This window comes from Podarcis cretensis, assembly GCF_951804945.1.
Source record: "Podarcis cretensis genome assembly, chromosome: 4".
NCBI lineage: Eukaryota > Metazoa > Chordata > Lepidosauria > Squamata > Lacertidae > Podarcis > Podarcis cretensis.
Genome location: NC_137173.1, coordinates 16,819,396 through 16,842,531, shown reverse-complemented (window position 1 = coordinate 16,842,531; position 23,136 = coordinate 16,819,396). Strand labels below are relative to the sequence as shown.

The 23,136-nt window shown below is 45.1% G+C and overlaps 1 protein-coding gene across 1 annotated transcript in view; it reads right to left on the bottom strand.

Annotated features, from left to right (window-relative positions):
• Nucleotides 1-490: 490 nt before the first annotated feature.
• MTNR1B (melatonin receptor 1B) overlaps nucleotides 491-23,136 on the bottom strand; it is a 38,140-nt gene continuing 15,494 nt past the window's right edge. Inside the window, exon 2 of the mRNA XM_079973996.1 lies at nucleotides 491-4,068. Coding sequence (XP_079830122.1) covers nucleotides 3,200-4,068 — 869 coding nt within the window. The 3' untranslated portion in view covers nucleotides 491-3,199. The remainder of the gene's footprint in view (nucleotides 4,069-23,136) is intronic.

Sequence of the window (23,136 nt, the reverse complement as noted above, 5' to 3'; positions counted from 1 at the left end):
AATAGCACAGCAAAGGAGCTGGGGAGAAAAAGCCAATGCCGCATTATACAATTTGACATCAATTCCTCGCACGCTTGATAAACCTCGAGGCAACCTCTTTATTTAGTATGATAGCATTCATAGTACCAGCCAGTGAAAACAACAATTCCCAACAGATTAGGAAACAGGATTTTCCCCCAGCTCCAAGAGAAAGTCCTGCAGAAAAATGCAATATACAAGATTCACAACATATTTACAATATCTTTTATTTCTGCACAGAGAAAAGTCTCTTTAAAACTCTTCACCTCATGCACCAATTGAAAGTAAATAAATAGAAGCACACAAACAAAAGTTAACCCTGTTTGAATTCAGACATGTCCTCAACCAATGGGAGGGGAGAGAGGTAGCAAAGCCACATTCATAGAATCATAGAATTGTAGAGTCGGAAGGGATCCTGGGGGTCATCTAGTCCAACCCCCTGAAATGCAGGAATCTGAACCGTTAGGTCCAGTCACGGATGACTCTGGGGTTGCGGAGCTCATCTCGCTCTATAGGCCGAGGGAGCTGGCATTTGTCTGCAGACAGCTTCTGGGTCATGTGGCCAGCATGACTAAGCCGCTTCTGGCGAACCAGAGCAGCACACAGAAACACCGTTTACCTTCCCACCGGAGTGGTACCTATTTATCTACTTGCACTTTGACGTGCTTTTGAACTGCTAGGTTGGCAGGAGCAGGGACCGAGCAACGGGAGCTCACCCTGATTCGAACCGCCGACCTTCTGATCGGCAAGTCCTAGGCTCTGTGGTTTAACCCACAGCGCCACCTGCGTCCCATCTCTAAGTTAGGGCTGAGCTAAACTGCCAATTCCATCTTGTTTCATTCTCACTGGCACTCACCTCATAGCTCTGCCTTGTCCCATTTTGCGTGGACTTCTTTTTGTCAGAACGGACACGAAGTCCACATTTAGGCTGCCTGCATTTTGTACCCACATTTCACATAAAATATGCCACTTTCGATGCATTTATCCTTAAGATACAATGTATGTTTTCATACACACTTTTCCCAGACTGAAACTATATTGCAAAATCTGGAGATGTGCTTAATACGGTTGGCATCAGCATTCTGGTCTGCCAGCGAGCTCAGACTGGGTTGGTCCACTGCGAAAAGCAGCCCAAAATCAAATCCCTCCCCCATTCCTACTCCTGGCTGCTGGGCGGAATACATTTGTCTGCCCATGGCACATAAATGTCCTCCCATGCTCCTGTGTGGCTTCTGCGCCATGGGCAGAAACCATGTCATGTCTTTTGGGACTATAAGGACTTTCGTAGGCTCCAGAATTATTGCCAGTTGCACACGCTGAACAAAATGCACATCACATGTGTATCTTCTGTTGGCAATAAATAGAATCCCTTCACGGAAACCCATTATTTAAGAGAAAATAAAATGCTTGAGAGAACACATCTCTCTGTTCTGAAAGCAGTAGATCTCTAAACTGTCATCATCTCCCCCTGTTCCCCCCTTTTTGCATTATGAACATTAAACTTCAGCTTTCTTTTCTTTCCCTGACATGTATAAATATATATATATTCAAATGCTGGTATTAATTCTGTAAATCTTCGAAACGGAACTGATAATTTCTTAAATATGCAAGTATACAGAGGTCTCCACACAGTTTCGGTATATCCTTCCTGAGTTTCAAAGTCACACTAAAAACATATAACCTCTGTCAAAATTTACTAAAATAGCTTTTTCTTCTTTGCCGTATCAGAATTAATTGCCCCTTGCATTTACAGTGTCTTTACGATGGGAGGTTGTGAGAAGGAACTGAATCAATGTTAGGCAGTAAAGTGGCAGGGAAAAGGCAAAGAACATACAGTTTTTCTACAGTTGAAAAACAAAGTATTGCTCATAAAAGGGAACATTCACCATGAACGAACAATGAGCGTGATTCAGTCCATGTCAAATACTTCTGAAGCCCAAAGAATTCTGGATACTGCAGTTTGTCACAAGTGCTGGGAATGCTAGCTCTGCGAGGGTTAAACTACAGCTCCCAGGATTCTTTGGGGGTTGAGACAAGTTTGCAGTCTAAGGGGGCAACCCAAACCCCAGCTGCAAATTGCGGAGGGCAGAATGGGGCACAGAGCAGCAGAGCTACCATTCCATTTACAGCCTTGTCCTGGTGGCAGGCGATGAAGGTTGGGCAAGAGGATTGTTGTATCAGCCTGCAGCTCATGCAGCCATCATGCCCAAGTAGAACAAGATGCCATCTCATGACAGCAGTGGGACAAGCTCCTGCGATGCCAAAACTGGACGATTGTTCACCATGTGCATATAGGTCAGCCATGTCAGCTCAGAGTTGGAACAGACAAATATGCAAGCGTCAGTTTCTCACCACCACCCCCATCCCAAGTCTGGTTTGCCCCATTTCTGCATCATGTTGTGAACTGTATTATAAATCCACATGGAAAATTTGTACTCATTTAAGTGCCTGTTTTTGTACTAATGCACACATTATAGCAATAATTTTCCCCTAATATTTTTGAACATTATTTTTTTTTACTAATATGCATGTTCCTCTCATACATGCTTTTCTTTATATGCGTATTCTGCTTGGAAAACAGCACCATTTGGAGAAGTGTCAATTCAAATGATAGCTGTAGTTTTGGTTTGCACATAGTTCCAGAAGGTCCAGATTTCATTGATCTGCATTAAAATGAATGGATTTATCCCCTAAAGCTTGGGGACAATATCTCTTCTGTATTATACGTAAGACAGGGCTAGCATTCAGCTGAAGATGCAGTCAGTAATTTTCTTTTCCCTAAGAGAAGGGGAAATTGTTAGAAGCCACCATCCACACCACATCCTGACAAGACAGTGCAAGCATTCTGCTTCCTGAGAACCATATTTTGTACAAACGTTGAAGGACCCTGGTAGACCTGCTGTCTCTACATCCAAGTCCACGGCTGGCTTCAGCCTGTTGGTTTGTTTACCTTCTTCTTCTGTATTCCAAAGCCAACTTCATATTGATACCTAGCTATCAGATATAGAAACATGTAAACAGAAGGTGCGTTGTCAAGAAGACGAGATTCCAGTCGCCACAGCACGCTCATTCAGTGGGGGAGAACACAGGACAGGGTCAGCAGGAACAAGATGTACAACTTTAAGAAAAGCATTGTTGGAATTCGCAAAATGGCGCCCTTTCGCATCCACTGTCCCCTTATCTACAGGGTCTCAGTTTTGAACTGGTCATTGTTATTTAAAGCAGGAGACGGCTTGCTCTTCTGAACTTCGGTCCCTGCTTTGGATGTGTCCTGAAAAAGCAGCCTCGGCACCCACAATGACATTAAGATCCGTTTGTATTCCTTCCGGAAGTTTTGGTTCAGAAGTCCGTAGATTATTGCGTTAAGGCAACTGTTGAAGTAGGCCATGAAGTAACTCACCACAAACAACCACTCAGGGACCCTGGGCGCTATTTCGGAAGGGTTGATGGCCACAGCCAGCCCAATGAAGTTCAGCGGCGCCCAGCAGAAGGCAAAGATCACAAACACAACAAACATGGTGACAAAGTTCCTGAAGTCACTTGGCTTCAGCCTCAGCTTGACTTCTGACTTTACCCTCCTCCGCACTTGGATCACCAGGATCCAGATTCGAAGGTAGCAGAAGCTCACGATGGTGATGGGCAAGATGAAGTGGATGACGACCACAGCAATGGTATAATAGGAGCTGGCCGTCTGGGTGAAGGTGCACGAATAGATGCGCGGGTCGTACTTGAGAGAGCCGACGAAAAAATTGGGCACCGTCGCGATAACCGTCAGCACCCAAATCAAGCAGACGTACAGCATGGTGTTCCACCAACTGTACACTTTGTCGTACGCAAAACTGTGGCATATGTAGCAGTACCTGTTGATTGCGATGGCGGTGATGTTGAAGATGGAGCCAATGACGCTCAGTCCCATCACAAAGCCGCTTGCTTTACAGTGCATATCCCCCAAGGACCAGCCATTGTGGAAGATGGCCGAGAGCACTAAAGGGAAAGGGTACAAGGCCACCACTAAGTCTGCTAGGGCCAGGCTCACCACAAATGCATTACCTAGGAGAAGGAGAGAGAAAGAGAAAACACACACACAATAATAATTAATTGGACATCCCAACTCACAGGAAACTAACAAACACCTTCAAGTGACAAGTAATAAAAAGCAACAGAATACCAGAAATGCATGCCTGTTAAGACTGCTAATCCAACTCTAAAATACGGACACTCCCCAAAAACTGAATATTGTGTTCTACCAACCTATGCCCACCTGAAGAGTCTTAGGGACAATCACCCAAACACAACACTATGTCTTCACATAGTGGTCTTCAGAGGGTGAAGTTGGGGGGTGGGGAGTTGGTGGCTGCCTCTCAGTAATAATCAGGAAGATATCTGCCATTGATCTGCCAGTAAGTCTCCCTTCCAGCCCTTCAAAATGGCTGAAGTCCCTTCACCTTTGCTCTCATGATTTGTGATTTAAACTCAGGAGGAGGACACCTGTTGGCCCATGATGTGTTAGAAGGCAAGGATTCCCAAAGTGATATCCAACTTCAGATGTTGTTGGATGCATCATCATCACCGTTGGCTATGCTGGCTGATGGGAGTTGGGGGGGTCCAACATCTGCAGGGCACCATCTTGGCTACCCCTGGTATAAATTTCACAACAGTATGCCTGTCAGTTCATAATCTTCTTTGACTCTGCTAACTGATCAGGATGCTGGCAAATGGGATGACCATGCTCATTCATTTCTCAGAATTGCAAATAAAGCCCTCCATCCCACAATGGGAATAATAATAATAATAATAATAATAATAATAATAATAATAATAATAATTTTTATTTATACCCCGCCTTCCCCAGCCAAGACCGGGCTCAGGTATAAAAACAATTGATTGAAATACAACTTAAAACCAAGATTAAAATACAACATTAAAATGCAGCCTCATTTCAGTAGAAACTCAAATCAAAAACTTTTTTGGGGATGAAAATGTCAAATCTTCACCAAGGCCAACTATCCAGACTGGTCCTACGGGAGCCAGAAAAAAGCCAGGGAAGTCCCCAAATAGGAGTTCCATCACAGAAAGAGAAAGGAAAAGGGAAAGGGGGGGGGATCAAGTTGATTCCAAGCCAAAGGCCAGGTGGAACAACTCTGTCTTACAGGACCTGCGGAAAGAAATCAGATCCTGCAGGGCCCTGGTCTCATGAGACAGAGCGTTCCACCAGGCCGGAGCCAGTGTTGAAAAGGCCTTGGCTCTAGTTGAGGCTAATCTGACTTCCTTAGGGTCCGGGACCACTAGGGTGTTGCTATTTAAGGTCCTCCGTGGGGCATACCGGGAGAGGCAGTCCCGCAGGTACGAGGGTCCTAGGCCGTGAAGGGCTTTAAAGGTCAAAACCAGCACCTTAAATCTGACCCTGTACTCCACCGGGAGCCAATGCAGCTGGAAAAGCACTGGGTGAATATGCTCCCATGGCAGAGACCCCGTGAGGAGCCTCGCTGCAGCATTCTGCACCCGCTGGAGTTTCTGGGACAGCTTTAAGGGCAGCCCTGCGTAGAGCAAATTACAGTAGTCAAGCCTGTAATTGCTTCTGGGTTTCAGGAAACCTCAGGAAGGAGAAGTGCTCTTGTGCTCAGCTGCTGCCTGCAAGCTTCCCACAGGCATGTGGTCGGCCACGGTGAGAACAGGGTGCTGGAGTGGACAGCCCACTGGCCTAATCCAATAGGCTGTTCTTGTGTTTTTATGTTCCTATGGCCTTAACCAAGCCATTTGTCTCTTAAGTTTCCTGTCCCTTAAATGGGTGCAACACCGATCTCCTTTGCAGGGTTTGCTTATGAGGATGAAACTACTCTTGTTACTCCTTTTGCAAGCTAAATAAAAGGAATGATAACCAACAGCCCCTGTTATGGACTGATGGTTCATGATGCAGTCTGTTTACTGAAGCTAAGCAGGTCTGGTTTGGTCGCCACCTGGATGGGTAGACCACTGGCTTGAGTTCCATGGAGAAAAGCGAGACCGGATTTAAAGGTATCAAATAAAGATATTCTGGAATAGTGACAATGAATCACTTGCCTCTTCTGATAAACGGCACAAATTGAACTGACCTGCAGGAATGTATTTTCTTTTGAGTGATAATGCGCTGCTTGCTTTCAACCACTGATGTTCTGCCACCAGAGAGCAATTTGGGAAGAAAGCACCTCCTCTATACCTTACCGAAATGCTGACAACAATGTAGAAAACTCAAAGCAATAAGAACCCAATGAAAAGAAACAAAAGCTTTCAAATGCTTAGAAGTCTCTGGGATCCTTGCAATGCATTCCTCCCCTCCTGGCAAAGCAATGGAAGCTCTTTGTCGATCTTTAAATGATGTTCCTTTCATCACTTTGCTCTCTCTATATAAAAAGCAATTCCTTTCTCCCCGCCTCCCAACAGCAGGATATTAAAACTGATATTTGGGGGGGGGGGGGAAGGGAGCGCATTTCTCGCAACATTTCTTCTGCAGAGTTTGTGGGATGAAGGCCAAGTCAAATCTGCAGTGGCTTTCTAACTGTATTTATAATAGGAAATCTCTTAATAGTAGGTTTTTGATAACTGGGCAGTAATGGGTATGGGGAGCTTTAACTGGATCTCTGTTTGCTTGCCTGCTTTTATGAAAATAAAAGTAATATACACCATAATTAAACTTATTTTCCATAAATCTAATTTCTTATATCTACCTTGCAACTATTACTGAAGTTCCTCAAATGCTACTATATTTTTCAGATATTCTTTGAAAACCTCCCATTTAGAAACAAATTCCTGTTTTGATTTATTCTTTATTCTTTCTGATAAACCATCTAATTCGGCATATTCTGTCAGCTTTTGGATCCAATCTTGTATAGAGGGGATTTCATTACTCTTCCATTTTGCTGCAATCAAAACTCTTGCTGCCGTCGTTGCATATAAAAAAATACCCTTCCTCTTTTGTGGAATATCCAAATCTGTTATTCCCAGGAGGTAGGCCTCTGGTTTTTTATTGAAAGAGATCTTTAGCATTTTTTGCAGTTCTGCATGTATACTCTCCCAGAATACCTGTATTTTCCTACATATCCACCACATATGGTAGAATGTTCCTGCCCCATATACCCACTTAACCCCTTTGATCTGTGGACCTGGCTTTATTAGAACTGCCTCATAATACTCAGCCTGCAGTCGTGTTGGAAATTGGTCATTTGGTGTGGTTGGCACATAAACTTTGGAACTCCCTGCCTATTGACACCAGGCATATGCTCTTGTTACATACCAGTACTCTTTTGGGTGCCAGCTTAAACATTTTTGTTTAGGCAAGTCTACCCAGACACACAGACATCAGCATGTTTTCATCCCTTTTACTAGTAATTTTAATTAATGTTTTAAATTGTTTTAACTGTTGTTGTTTTTACTGATGATTTTAATATTTCTTGTACACCATTTTGAGATCTTACTATAATCAAGAGGTATAGAATTGTTGTTCAGTAAATAAATAATAACTTGTTTTTTATTTTTTTAATGCACTTATCCATCCATCCATCCATCTGAAATTTTTATAGAGTTGGAGAACACCTCAGAGGTCATCTACTCCAACCCACTGCTAAACACAGAGTGCAATCCCTGGTAGATAATCACACCATACTTCATAAACATATGTGGCATTTGCCCTCCTCTGTGTGTGACATCATACTGAGTTCATAGGGAAAGGGTTAACTAATTGTAAAATGACTAACCAGTGGGAACCCAAGGGGCAGAGTTAACTGTGTATAAGGTTTAAGCACAGAGGTTTTTTTTTAAGGGAGTTAGAGTTGTTGAGAAGTTAGAAGAGACCATAGCTGTCAACTTACAGATTTGAAAATAAGGGACCAGCAGACTTGAAAATAAGGGACCAGCAGCCAAAATAAGGGACCTGCAGCCTCACCTGTTCCAGGCACTCCAGTCTTCCTGTCCTCCTGCAGTCTGGTCAAACTCATGCTGGTAGCTTCGAGAACACTGTCCAACCAACTTTGTAACCAGAGGTTCAACTGAATAGAACCTGAATCACATGCACCACAAGGCCTATGCAGCCTCAACTTAAAATGGCTCCCCGGCCTGGCTTTGCACTGCAAAGTTTGCAGCAGCACGTGCAACAAAATGGCATCCAGCATTCAAAAAACCCCTCAGCTTGCATTAACTAGCCACACACAAGGCATGCAAGCTCCACCCCCCAGTCATTCTTAGACTTCTTACTGGGTGAGCAACACAGCCAAGCAACACAGTTGGAGCCTCCCTCCTCCCTGGCCGGCAGGGAGGGAGGGACAGGAGCTGCTTCCTTTGAAATTTAAGGGACATCATTTAAGGGACATTTAAGGGACATCTATCAATAAGGGACAGCAGTGGGACATGGCGCTGGAATAAGGGATTGTCCCTTCAAATAAGGGACACTTGACAGCTATGGAAGAGACAGAGAAGAGAAGAGAAGAGAAGTTATCTGAGAAACCATGAAATTATTAATGTTTGTAAAATAAACTTTTGTTTGTTTGTTTGTTCACTTTTAACAACTGTCTGGACTCAGTGTTTTACCAGAGAGTAACTGGTTGGTGGCAGCGGGGAAGCAAGCACAGTGGTGGCACAGGGATCAATAGACCGTTAAACGTCCGGGAACCCTGTGTGATCGCCACAACATCCAAGGATGAAGACTGTACCTCTTACCATTACGAAGTTCCTCCTAATGTTTATCCAAAATCTGCTGGTCCTAGTTCTTCCCTCTGGTACAACAGGAGACAAGGTTGCTTCCACATCTTTGTATTTAACACACTTTTATGCCACTTTGCCAGCCATGTTTCACCGCAAAGAATCATGGGAACTGTAGTTTGTTATGGGCACTGAGAGCAGTTAGAGGACACCCCCCTACACACAGACATGCTGCCACAGATTTACAATCCCTAGAGTCAATTCCTTTTCCAAAGGATGTCTGGCAATGGCAGGTCTGCAAGAGATATACACTGGCTCCCTCAGCCAGTAAAGCGAGATGAGTGCCGCAACCCCAGAGTCGTCCGCGACTGGACCTAACGGTCAGGGGTCCCTTTACCTTTACCTAACAACTCCTAGTACCTCTAAGAAGCTACAGTTTCCATATTCATTTGCGGGGAGCCATGGCTGTTGAAGTGATATGAGTGTTAGAATTCCTGCTCCATGATTGCAGTCATGGGATTGCTGTCTTTCACATGACAGTATATGTTTTGACTCCACAGAGTGGGAAGTGACGGAGACAGGAAGTTTGTGTTACTGTGCTCCGTGAAGTGGGACTATTGTCCTTTGTTCTTTTCCTATTTGCTGTCTGATGCTAGAGAGAGAGGGGGCCATGTTGCAGTGCTTGTGTGTGTTTATATGTAAATAAAGTAGATTAGCCAAAATGCTGAGTTGCTGAGGTCTGTCACATGAAATGCACAAACTCTGCGAATCCCTAAGTGTGCCGGTGTCGGTTGGCATCGGTCATTGTGATGTTTGGGCTGAAGAAAGCTTTTGAAGCTCCCGAACGATTGACCAGGAGGGAGAGAACATGCCAGTCGGGCATGTGTCTCTGCCAGGGTCCTACTCGAGTGTAGGCTGAACTCCTGATAATGAGAATGCCATGGTGCAGGTGTGATCCAAGTCTGCTCCATCTACTGTGGGACAGCCCCTCAGATATTTGAAGGTAGTTAAAATGTCCCCCACAACCATTGCCTGAATTCTCTCCTCCAGCCTAAACACAGTCCAGAGTTTCAAATGCCTCGTCTTGCTTCCAAAACTGGAATGCTGCATTCAGAGCCTTCTGCTCACAGTTTAGGGTTGCCATATTTTGAAGAGCAAAAAAGAGGACGCTATGACAGCTCTTGTTTTAAATACCCCTACTATATGTAGGCTATAGAAGCTGTGATATATTGCTGGGGGAGAGGGGCAGGAGAAGAGAAGAGGAAAGCAAGTCTTCAACCAGCAGTTATGTCTATATCTCATCCAGAAACTATAGCCAGACACATTTTGGCGAATTTTAAAGATGTCCACCCAGACAGAAATTTTACCCCTGACAAAGAGGACATGACCTGGAAAAAGAAGACACATGGCAACCGTAGCTCACTGCACCTCTGATTGTGCCTGGTTTTGCTTCTAGCCCCCCCCCCCCGTATGTGGCCCTTGGAAAGTTGACTAGAAGGAAATGTGGCCTCTGGAAAGGCTGAAAAAGGCCCTACACCTCTGCTTTATGCATCCTAACAAGAACCATTTACAGGTGGAAGGTGGAAGCATGCCCCTGATTTTTAATACAGAGGGGTGGTGAAAATGCATATTGGCTATGCTTAAAAGTACGATGTTCCTATGGTGGAAGATACTCAGTATTTCCATTATGGTGCCTCCTTGTGTGTGTGTGTCCTTGCTACCTTTTCCTATGCAGGGTTATGCCCCAAATAAATGTAGCCTTAATTAAACTAGTTCCCCTTTCTTTGTAGTTTGGTGAATGCATATGCAATTTCATTTTGTTTTGAAAGATTAAAATATAGATTATGCAAAGCCAGTCCCAGTGGGGAGAAGAGACATCTTATTGCCAGCTGATGTGGAACAAAATATATGCAGAAGTAAGTTGCCATGAACAACAGCAACAATGGAAATCTGCCAGATACATAAATGGAGAACTACAACTACAGTTGTCAGCACACCAAAGAGCGGAGAGATGCTAATATCTAGAAGTGAAAGTCTGCCCTTACCATTATATCCTTCTGACCGTGAACAAAATATAACCAAGTATAGGACCAAGATGAGGACTGAGGAGCAGAGGTGCTGCGGTTAAGTGGCTCCCAAGTCCAGGAATTGTGCATGGCAGCCTGTTCTAGATGGGATTGCACCCTCCCTCAAGGAACAGGTATACAGCCTGAGTTTACTCCACATCCAACACTGTTGACAGAGAAGCAAGTAGCCTCCATTGTGAGGAGACTTACTAGCTTCTGCTGATTCATCAGCTACGGTCATTCTGGGATGGGAATAGGATGGTCATGGTGGAAAACCCACTGGTAACTCCCAAGACAGTTAACTGCAATGGGCTCTACTGGTGGTTGCCGTTGGACATGGGAACCTACACTCTTTTAGATAATGTTGGGATACAGCTTCTAAAGGTTTGCACTCATCTGTCTCAGGAGACAATGGAGTGCTCATCTGAGAATGAAGTCATACCGATATGTTAGCAGGACTGAGATGACCTCTCTGGGGCGCAAGCCTGGGCAGTGTGTATAGAGGTCCTGAGCTGCTCAGGTGACAAGACCCCATTCTTGGCCTCACTCACGTCATCTAAAGGAAAGCAGAACAGTACGTATGGCACTAACTTGGCTGCAGGAGCTGCTGGAAGGAGGCATACAAGGCGCCACCCAACCATCTTAGGGACTCCACTCCAGATCTGTGTCGGGTTTACACCTTAGCCTTTTTTCTCTCCCAAAGATGCCCTGCAAGGCAGTGGAGGTTCAGGATCAGAGTTCTTCTTCTGCTAGATAGGCCACCTTCCCAGCTGGATGAGCCCCATCTGCCCCTCACTTCTCTCTACAGCACATGCAGAAACTGCCTTCTTGACTATTGGACCCACAGTTGATCTCGTCTGCCAGAGCCTGTCTTTGCATGCAGGCGAAGTCTCTAAGTTACTGAGGGTTTGAGACCCATCGGTTACCCTCACCTGGTTTAGCTGGCCAGTGGAAGCCGTTCCTAGGGTGAGGCCACTGTCTCATGCTGGCAGCTTCTAGGAGCCACAAGTAAGAGCTGAGTGCAAGGTGGGGGACCAAAGGTGGACAAACTACCCCAGAAGAAGCACGACCTGTCCCACACCAGAGGTACTACCTCTCCCCTAACACTCCATACATACCATACACAGTCATGTGATAGACAACAATCTCATGACTGCAAACACAGAGCAGGAATCCTAACAGGGAGTTGGAATCCAACAGCATATGGAGGGCACTATGTGACACCGGAGAAATATATTTTCAGAGCCCACCCTCTTTTTTGTGATTCTATATATATATATATATATTTGGTACTGGTAAGTTTTTAATGTTGTATTTTAAATTGTTGCAACCTCAAATTGAAAGCGTGGGGGGCCCAGTAAAACACATAACTTCACCACCATCATCATGCTGACCTATTGTCCTGCTCCCATCTTCCTCTTGCACTTTGATTGTTGCCAAATACACTTGATCTTTTCATATCCCAAATCTTGGAAGCATAATATAAACTACCCAAAGCCACAAATATGTGCTTGATATACAGTATCCAAGAATCATAGAATTGTAGAGGAACCTTTTGCCCAAGCCCACATATCTGAGATTAAGAGTCTCATCCTCTACCAACTGAGTCATCTCAGTTCTGTTCTGTTTCCTGATTAGCAAGCAACAGCATGGCCTCCAACATTTCTCTGGTGAAAATAGGGACGTCCCATTCCATCATGATAATTTTGCTACCTATACCCCACACACCTTACTGGGTTGCCCCAGCCACTCTGGGCGGCTTCCAACATATATAGAAACATTAAACATTAAACATTAATAAAATAATAAAACATTAAACATTAAGAAAAAAACCCTTCCCTACACAGGATTGCCTTCAGATGGCTCAGGGGTTGGATAACTCCATACCCTTCAACATTTCTCCAATGAAAATAGGGACATCCTAAGGAAAACTGGGACCAAATCAATAACCGGGACGGCTTCTCTAAATCTGGGATGTCCCTGGAAAATAGGGACACTTGGAGGGGTCTGCAACAGGTCCACAGTGCTGCAGGTGTTTTCTCTTTTTGCATACTCTCCTAACCTACCACAGCTGGTAAAATAAACAATCCTCGTCACTCCATTGTTAACTGGGGCTTTAAGCTCCCCCACACAGATAAAGCAACTCAGCTACTGCCTCCCAAGAAGATCTCATTCAGCATTAATAAAGGTGATTATAATAACTCTCTGTTGCCACCTTGTGTCTCAGGGTAATTCTGTGAAAATGTCAACCTACAGACTCATTTTTCATTTATATACAACAGGGATGGCCAACAGGTAGATGATCGTGGGGTGCCTGTGGTAGATCACGGGACCCCTTCCACCACCCCCAAAAACAACTTTGAGCTCCCCAAAAAAGTTCAACAACTTTGACTTCTCCAAAAAAGCTCAAAAAATTTGACTGTCTCCCAAAAGCTCATCAACTTTGATTTCGACTTTCTAAAAAAAGCCCAACAACTTTGGTCAAGCCAGTGGGTAGATCACCACCAGCTTTTTTAGAATAATAATAATAATAATAATAATAATAATAATAATAATATATTAATTATACCCCACCCATCTGGCTGGGCCTCCCCAGCCACTCTGGGCGGCTTCCATAGAAAGCAAAAATACAGTAAAATATCACACGTTAAAAACTTCCCTGAACAGGGCTGCCTTAAGATGTCTTCTGAATGTCAGGTAATTGTTTATCACTTTGACATCTGATGTTTATTGCTTTGACATCTGCTGGAAGGGCGTTCCACAGGGCGGGCGCCACTACCGAGAAGGCCCTCTGCCTGGTTCCCTGTAGCTTTGCTTCTCGCAATGAGGGAACCGCCAGAAGGCCCTCGGCGCTGGACCTCAGCGTCCGGGCAGAATGATGGGGGTGGAGACAATCCTTCAGGTATACTGGACCGAGGCCGTTTAGGGCTTTAAAGGTCAGCACCAACACTTTGAATTGTGCTCGGAAACGTACTGGGAGCCAATGTAGGTCTTTCAAGACCGGTGTTATATGGTCTCGGTGGCTGCCCCCAGCCACCCGTCTAGCTGCCGCATTCTGGATTAGTTGTAGTTTCCGAGTCACCTTCAAAGGTAGCCCCACGTAGAGCGCATTGCAGTAGTCCAAGCGGGAGATAACCAGAGCATGCACCACTCTGGCGAGACAGTCCGCAGGCAGATAGGGTCTCAGCCTACGTACCAGATGGAGCTGGTAAACAGCTGCCCTGGACCCAGATTTGACCTGTGCCTCCATGGACAGCTGTGAGTCCAAAATGACTCCCAGGCTGCGCACCTGGTCCTTCAGGGGCACAGTTACCCCATTCAGGACCAGGGAATCCTCCACACCTGCCCGCCTCCTGTCCCCCAAAAACAGTACTTCTGTCTTGTCAGGATTCAACCTCAATCTGTTAGCCGCCATCCATCCTCCAACCGCCTCCAGACACTCACACAGGACCTTCACCGCCTTCACTGGTTCTGATTTAAAAGAGAGGTAGAGCTGGGTATCATCCGCATACTGATGAACACTCAGCCCAAACCTCCTGATGATCTCTCCCAGCGGCTGCATGTAAATGTTGAAAAGCATGGGGGAGAGGACAGAACCCTGAGGCACCCCACAAGTGAGAGCCCAGGGGTCTGAACACTCATCCCCCACCACCACTTTCTGAACACGGCCCAGGAGGAAGGAGCGGAACCACTGTATGACAGTGCCCCCAGCTCCCAGCCCCTCAAGACGGTCCAGAAGGATGTTATGGTCGATGGTATCAAACGCCGCTGAGAGATCCAGCAGAACTAGGAAACAGCTCTCACCTTTGTCCCTAGCCCGCCGGAGATCATCAACCAGTGCAACCAAGGCAGTTTCAGTCCCATGATGAGGCCTGAATCCCGACTGGAAGGGATCCTATATAGCAGGAGTTGATCACAGTCTCTTGGAAGTTGGACAAGTCTGATATACAGTATATAGTTAACATGTTCTATATCATTTTAAAGACAATTTCCCAAAGTTTCATTACCTGACAACAGTTTCTTTAAAATGACATTGTACACATGAGTAAAACAAGAAGAGGTGTGACATGCAAAGTGACGAAAAATTTCCTGTACTATTTTTCTACTGTCCAGTTAAAGTCATCCCTAAAATAATATAGAATCTGTTTTAAAATGGAAAGTCAAATATTGAAAGATACGAACACTTACTTCCTGCCCCGCCAAAAGCTGAAAAGCCATATCTTGATTGTGTTCATGTGAACGTAAGCAAAGTGTTACGTATTGCTAAAGGTGTTGCCCAGAAGAGAAGATCTCTTACTACCACATTTTGAGAGGAGTTAACATGACGAGCGATGTAACATGACTGCAGGCATCTGGTTAGCTAAAGTGAGAAGAGGACGTTGGACTAGATAGGCCATTGGCCTGATTGAGCAGACTCTTCTTATGCTATTATATGCTCAAACCAATGCAGTCGTTTCCTATGCAAAGGATCTTAGTAGAGGTCTAGGAGATAGTCACATGGTGTGTTACAGGAGTCATGCAACTGCAGTTCACTGGGAATTTTCCATGATTTGCAATGACAGGTCAATATTGAATTACACTGCTATCCACAACGTAATCCAAGCCCCAGGCGGACACAGGGCATATGACACCAACACCCAGTAGAATGATTAATAACTGCCAGAATAGCAGCAATCCCAGCCTGCCCTCTTAACGGGCGCAGTCAAGTCCTGAAGATGAAGAATACCAACAGGCATGGCAAGTGATAACCCTGTTGGCATGCAACCAAGGAAACGGGGGCAATTGGCAGGCCCCCAGCTGGCTCCAGCCCACCGGCCAGTGTGCAGAGCGAACTCCAGTCCCTTGGTACAGAATAATAATAATAATAATAATAATAATAATAATAATAATAATAATTTATTATTTATACCCCGCCCATCTGTCTGGGTTTCCCCAGCCACTCTGGGCGGCTTCCAACAGAACACTAAAATACAATACAGTGGTACCTCAGGTTAAGTACTTAATTCATTCCAGAGGTCCGTTCTTAACCTGAAACTGTTCTTAACCTGAAGCACCACTTTAGGTAATGGGGCCTCCTGCTGCCACTGTGCTGCCAGAGCACGATTTCTGTTCTCATCCTGAAGCAATGTAACCTGAACATGTAACCTGAAGCGTATGTAACCTGAGGTACCACTGTAACATATTAAACATTAAAAGCTTCCCTAAACAGGGCTGCCTTCAGATGTCTTCTAAAAGTCTGGTAGTTGTTTTTCTCTTTGACATCTGATGTCATAGGGTGGGTGAATCTGCGCAGCATGAATCTGTGACCTGAGCTTCAGCAGCGAGGGCACGCTACTCAGCCAGCGGCATAGCGTGGGTTGTCAGCACCCGGGGCAAGGCAAGTAATTTGCGCCCCTAACCCTCAACCTGCTGCCGCTGCCAGCTTCTTCTTGCTGCTGCCTGGGCTGGTTGGATGTGGTTCTCTCCCACGCTCAGCGCTGCGCTGGGCGGCCGCTGCACTGTCCCTCCCCCAGATAGTCCCTCCCTCGCTCTCTCTCCGCTCCGCTCCGCAACGCACGCCTGGCACCCTCCCCCTCCACAGTGGGCGGCGACCCGGCAGCTCGGATCGGATTCGCACAGCCAGCACTGCAGTGTGAGAGAGTGAGTGAGCCAGGTAGGAGCAGAGAGCTGCAAGTGCGAGCGCCCCCCCCAAATGTTGTGCCCGGTGCGGCTGGCCCCCCTGCACCCCCACGCTACACCACTGTACTCAGCAGAGTAAATGCTGCGCAACAGAAGTAGCAGGAGAAGTAGCAGCAGAGGCTGTGTGAGCATATTTACAAGCAGTTTATTCAGCGTACATCAGGACAAAAAGAAACATGTCTGCTCTCCTTCGTGTCCAAAGCGAACAGCAAAAGCTATACACAAACGGAAGTTCCCAGCAAGCTGTGCTGGAGTGTAAACAGTCATGTGACACACAACAATCATGCCTGTTCCTTAAGGTGGAATGGAATATCCCAACAAACCCTTGCCCTGAGGGAAAGTTGTAGCTCTGTAGCTGAGCAGCTGGAATCCTGTCTATAGCTCTGGTGGCCTCACCTCCCAAAGGATATTGTAGGGTTGGGAAAAGGTTCACCGAAATAATCAAGGGGGTGGAGCGATTGCCCTGCAGCAGTGGTTTTCAACCAGTGTGCCATGGCACCCTGGGGGTGCCTTGAATGATGGTGAGAGAGCCCGAGAGGCAGCACCCCTCCTCTGGTGCCCCTCTTGCCTCTCTGCCTCAATGCTTGCACAGCTGTTTATTGCAGCAGCCCTGGCTGTAAGTTCTGCAGGCAAATGGTGCCTCTGGGAGGTATTTTTCTTTGGGGTGGGAAGGGGCAGCTCAGAGACCAGAGATGGCAGCAGCTACTGCCCAGAGGACTCCGGAGGAGGAGGAGGAGGGGGAGTTTGGATTTGATATTCCACTTTATCACTACCCGAAGGAGTCTCAAAGCAGCTAACATTCTCCTTTCCCTTCCTCCCCCAAAACAAACACTCTGTGAGGTGAGTGAGGCTGAGAGACTTCAGAGAAGTGTGACTGGCCCAAGGTCACCCAGCAGCTGCATGTGGAGGAGCGGAGACGCGAACCCGGTTCACCAGATTACAAGTCTATTGCTCTTAACCACTACAACACACTGGAGACTGAGGGAACACTACACAAGGGAGGGTGTTGGGAAAAGGGTGAGAGGCAGCCAGCTCTTGAGGCAAGGGGTGACACAATAGGGTTCCTGAGCCCCACAGGGATGCCACAGAAAGAATGTAGTTGGTCAAGGGAGCCGTGGACTCAAAAAAGTTGAAAACCTCTGTAAAGGGTGCAGAGTTTTGGGGACTTTTTGGCTTAGCTAAAAGGAGAGTAAGAGGGGTCACGATGAAAGTTTATAAAATGATGCTAGGTGTGGAGAAAGTGGACAGATAATTTTTTTCTCCAGGGGTGGCACGCCCCAGGGGTCCCAACTTGAATAAAATATGGGGGGGGGGGCATATACATTGAATGGCAATGCGTATCAATTTGGGGAGCAGTCCCCTCAAGTATTTTATTGGGGGGTGGTTGCTCTAGTTATCTCCCGCTTGGACTACTGCAATGCGCTCTACATGGGGCTACCTTTGAAGGTGACTCGGAAACTGCAATTAATCCAGAATGTGGCAGCTAGACTGGTGACTGGGAGTGGCCACCAAGACCATATAACACCGGTCCTGAAAGACCTACATTGGCTCCCAGTACGTTTCCAAGCACAATTCAAAGTGTTGGTGCTGACCTTTAAAGCCCTAAACAGTCTTGGTCCTGTATACCTGAAGGAGCAGCTCCATCCCCATCGTACAGCCCGGACACTGAGGTCCAGCTCAAGGGCCTTCTGGCAGTTCCCTTGCTGCAAGAAGTGAGGTTACAGGGAACCAGGCAGAGGGCCTTCTCGGTGGTGGCACCTGCCATGTGGAATGCCCTCCCAGCAGATGCCAAGGCAATAAACAACTATTTTACTTTTAAAAGACAGCTGAAGGCGGCCCTGTTTAGGGAAGTTTTTAATGCCTGACACTGTATTGTTTTTAATATTTGGTTGGAAGCCGCCCAGAGTGACGGGGAAAACCCAGCCTGATGTGTGGGGTATAAATAATAAATTATTATTATTATTATTATTATTATTATTATTATTATGAAGGGAACTTGACCCCAAGGAGTTGGCTCCTATGCTATTCCCCTGCGTTGGCTTCTGACTTGCTGGATGAGGCTATGACAACCAGCCTGCACTCAACAAGAGCTCTTAGAAAATCGAGCCCTTTCTGTACCTCATAACTACAAAAGGCAGGCACATTACCCAGCATGTGCTTGAGGAGTCAAGTGCTGTTATGAGCCACTGCTGGTCTTAACCATCTGCTCCTTTGGGGAAAAGGGCCTTAAAAGCCATCGTCTGTTAGTATGCCTCATCTTTATAACAATGCACTGCAGGTTGGTAAGGTGAGTAAAAAGTATGGGTGCAATGGAAAACTGATTCAAGCAACCTCTCTCCTAAAGCTTTGGCTGGAAAGTCTAGCAAATTCATGGAACAATAAGCTCAAGTTCCCAGGCTCAAACTTGCTTGCAAAGAAAACCCTTGTCTGCCTCTCCACGAGAGTCAACATGATCCCAGGATTTGAACCAGACAAATACCTTTGCATTACGTCGCTTGTTATCTTCTCTGCCCAAGCAGAATGCAAGGGACAAAATATATGTGACTGAGCAGCAAAATAGTCTGGCCGTAATGATGAATGGGGCAGAGCCCAGCTTAAGGAGGCAACAGAGAGTGACAGTGAATCCTTATTTATAAGATGTAATGGAGGTGCTGTTTGTAAGGTGGAAAAAGAGGCCAGCTGCAAGAACGGTTTAACGGCAAGTGAAGGATGTCAACTGGACTCTAAATAAGAAACGATGCGGCAATGTGAGGAAATGATGATGATCGTGTGTTCGGAACTGGAGTGGGAAACCTGATTTTAAGAGATTGAGTTAAATCTCCATCGTTTGGACACTGAGGTCCAGATCTGAGGGCCTTCTGGTGGTTCCCTCGCTGCGAGAAGCCAAGTTACAGGGAACCAGGCAGAGGGCCTTCTCGGTAGAGGCACCCTCCCTGTGGAATGCCCTCCCACCAGATGTCAAAGAGAAAAATAACTACCAAACTTTTAGAAGACATCTGAAGGCAGCCCTGTTTAGGGAAGCTTTTAATGTTTAACAGATCACTGTATTTTAATACTTTGTTGGAAGCTGCCCAGAGTGGCTGGGGAAACTCAGCCAGATGGATGGGGTATAAATAATAAAGTATTATTATTTTTATTATTATGTTGTACCAAGGGACTGGAGTTCGCTCTGTACACCGGCCGGTGGGCTGGAGCCAGCTGGGGGCTTGCCAATTGCCCCCACTTGTGAACAGTCCCCAAACGGAGATTTTTTTTTTTTATAAAAAAAGTCAGGGCAGCCACGTTTTCCCATAAGAAATATCTCAAAATCTATACTGGTGCAATACTAGTTTGGGGCAATGCTTTTATTAGGCCAACCAAAAATGTCATAAAATAATGTTCACCAGTCTAATCGGGGTCCCCAATGAAAGCAGGACTTGAGGACTTCCGGGTTGGCGCCTCTGGCAATGGTGGAATTCCTCTGATCGGGAGGAATTTACTCCGTGGAAACAGGGTCTGGCCGCCACGGCAAAGGCGGAAACCCACTAAAAATCACAGGCGGGAGAAGCCTGTGAACCTGGGATTCGGCTGGCACCTTTTGCGCCTCCCCTACTCGTGGGGAGACCCAGTTTCGGGGATCCGGAGTGACGTGGGGTGAGCGGCGCGGTGCTTCGAATTGATTGCTTCTTTCACGGAGTGAAGCCACATTGCTGTTGCCGGAGAGCGCTGACTTTTTCCTGTGGACAAATCGATTTTAAACAACTACCCGTGAGTAGAATGGAAAATTGGATTTATAAATGTCTTAATCTGGCACCGAAACGGGAAGGTTTTAAACAGGAAGTCCGCCTTCCCCTTTTGTAAATAGATTGAAGCAAAGATGCTGCAAGCTAAGGTCTTGGAAAGTCTTTTGCAAAGGATTAAACTTCCATCGATTAAAACTATTAAACCCCCCTTGGAAGCAGGAGAAGAGGGGGAAAATTTTGGATCACGCAAGCATGCAGGAGAGAGTGTTGAAAATTAAATCACCACTGCTCTGAACCTGGAAAGGATTCTGCCAGTAAGATTGACGTTTTGAAGTTCATTGGCTTTGAATAGAACGCATCTTGACAGTTAGCTAAATAAGAGAAATATATTGTTTCCATTGTCCTCTTCTGCATTTAAAAAGGAGGAAAAGTAACTGAAAATTGAAACTATATTTACTGTTTGAACTGTGCTTAAAAGGATTGACACAAATAGAAACTGTTTCCCTCTAGAGGGAGCTTTTGAAACTGTTATAAGAGCTGAGCTGGGGGAACCAGCTGCAAGATAAGGGACTGCAAGATAAGAGACTGTGAGAATCAGGGATTGACCTTGGACTATTTGAGAATGTCGACAGAAGAAGCTTTAGTGATTGCATTATGCAAGATAAGTCACTCGTTGGAACAACTCCACAAGAAGACAGATGTCATGACTACTAAAATTGATAACTTGGGACAAAAAGTGACTAACTTGGGACAAAAAGTGGCTATCAATACAGAAATTATTCAGGATCTGATACAGGAATCTACTTTGACAGGGCAAATTGTTGAGAAGGCGAAGGAGAAAGTTGCTGTTGTTGAACCTAAAGTAATACAAGTGGGAGTCCCAGCCTTACAGAGGCTTACAACTTGAGGACCATAAGTTGTGGCCTTTTATGATTGATTTTAGAAAAAGTCAGATTTTGAGGATCGGAGCCCTGCCTGGACTGGAGAAGGAAAGTTGGACAGATCCCTTCATGCAGGGATTTACTGACTTTTGGGATTTGGACTTGGGTCATGAGGAGATTGGAGCTGTGGGGGCCTTTGGATTTGGAGGAATTTTGAAACATGTCCTGAAATACCTTATGGATTTTAGATTTAACCATGGAGATTTGGTTGACCTGTCGAGAAGGAATAAAAGCATTGCTAGGTTGGAGCTTCCCCAAGATCTGCTCTTCAGCATCAAAGGAAGGAAAATAAGAACAAGATCAGTAGAAGACAAAGTAAAGTGCATGTATAAATATGACGAAGACCTACAGAAGGGACTTGGAAAAGAGTTAAGAGCCTCGGACAGAAGATCACCAGGTTGATGGACTATTTGGAATTGATGAATGACTGGCAGTATCCGAGACCAGGGAGAAGAGATGGTGGAAGAAGATTGGAAAAAGTTTTAAAGTTTATTTTCAGAAATAGAAATATTGTAAAATTACTGCGTGTTAGAAAAATGTTGCAATGAAATCTTATGGCTTTAGTTCAAATGTTATAAGGAGTTAAGCATAAATAAGCATTATAGTATTAATGGAAAATAAGGGTAAAAATAAGTTATTTATATGACAGAAAATAGAGGAAGATGGAAAGGAATTGCTGAAACAATTAATAGAAGTGGAATACAAAAAGGGAGGTGAGAGGAGGTCGATGAAACAAGGGTATGAAAGATAGACTATTGAAATGGTACAATGTATGTTTTTAAATTGTTTTTGTTTTGTTTTGTTTAGGTTAATGTTGTGTTTAGTATTGTTTATATATTGTATTGTATTGTTTTTTCCTTTTCTTGCTGTTTTTTTTCCTTTTTTTCCTTTTTCTTCTTTTTCCTTTTTGTAAGTTTTAAAAGTAATAAATATTATTTTTAAAAAAGAAAAGAAAGCAGGACTTGAGCGCAACAGCATTCGCAAGGAAGGGAAGAAGGAAGCAAGAATTTCTAGCCTGCAAACTTTATAACTTATGAATAAAAAAACCATTTGCATACCAGGAACTTGTGGGGCCTCAGTAAGAAAGTCGTTTTAAATGGAAGCACCATATAACTTAAAAAGAGAGACACTCCCCCACAAAATAAAATAGATCCTTGCACGTACAGACAGTGCATGCTTCATTCATACTTGAACAGTATTCTCCATCCCAATGACCAACACTTTTCCTTTTACCCACCCACAGATTAAGGGGGGGGGGACCCTGAAGATTGTCACTCTAGTGAATTGCATCCAGACTGCTCAACAGAAGTAGGATTGCAGCCAACACCTCTTTGTGTAGCAACCAAGGATAAAATATATTCTGGCAGCCGTCCAGAGAAAGTTGTGCACACTTAAAGCTTGCTGAAATGGATTCCAATAGGATGAAAGCGCACCCTCTGGAATGCAGCCAGGATGCGTGCAACCAAACTTCAATGCGTTATTCATACAGCTGCATTTCCATTGTATGTGGTGATGAAACTCCCCGCTGCTAAATCTTGCTACAGCCCAACTGGGAAAAGGAAGAAGCAGATGAAAGAAGACTACATGGTTTTCAGTTGGCTTAATATTATTCTAGTGAGCCCACTTGCAGATCCACAGAAAATAGGAAATGCATTGCTGAAAAACAAGGACACAGATTTGGGTAAAATTTGCTTGTGCTGATTTATATGGAGAGTTGCAGAATGTTGACATCTCAGCCAGGAAACAGTTGGTGGTCCCCAGAAACAGGTGTTATGAAGACATAGTCATCATGGCTAATAGCCAAGAGAATAGCTTCATCTTCTATGAAATATAACATCAAAAGTAACAGGCCAGTCTAAGAATTCAGTCCACTGACGGCCAAAGGAATGAATTGCTCACTTGAAGCATCATCGTTGCAGCCGCAAATAAGTTTTGGGAGCAATTTTTATCATAAGTTCCACACTCCCATCTCCAAAAAGAGATAAAGATTGGACAATCTGTGCTTGTTTCTTTGAACCTTTGAGTGAAGTTTTAATTCAG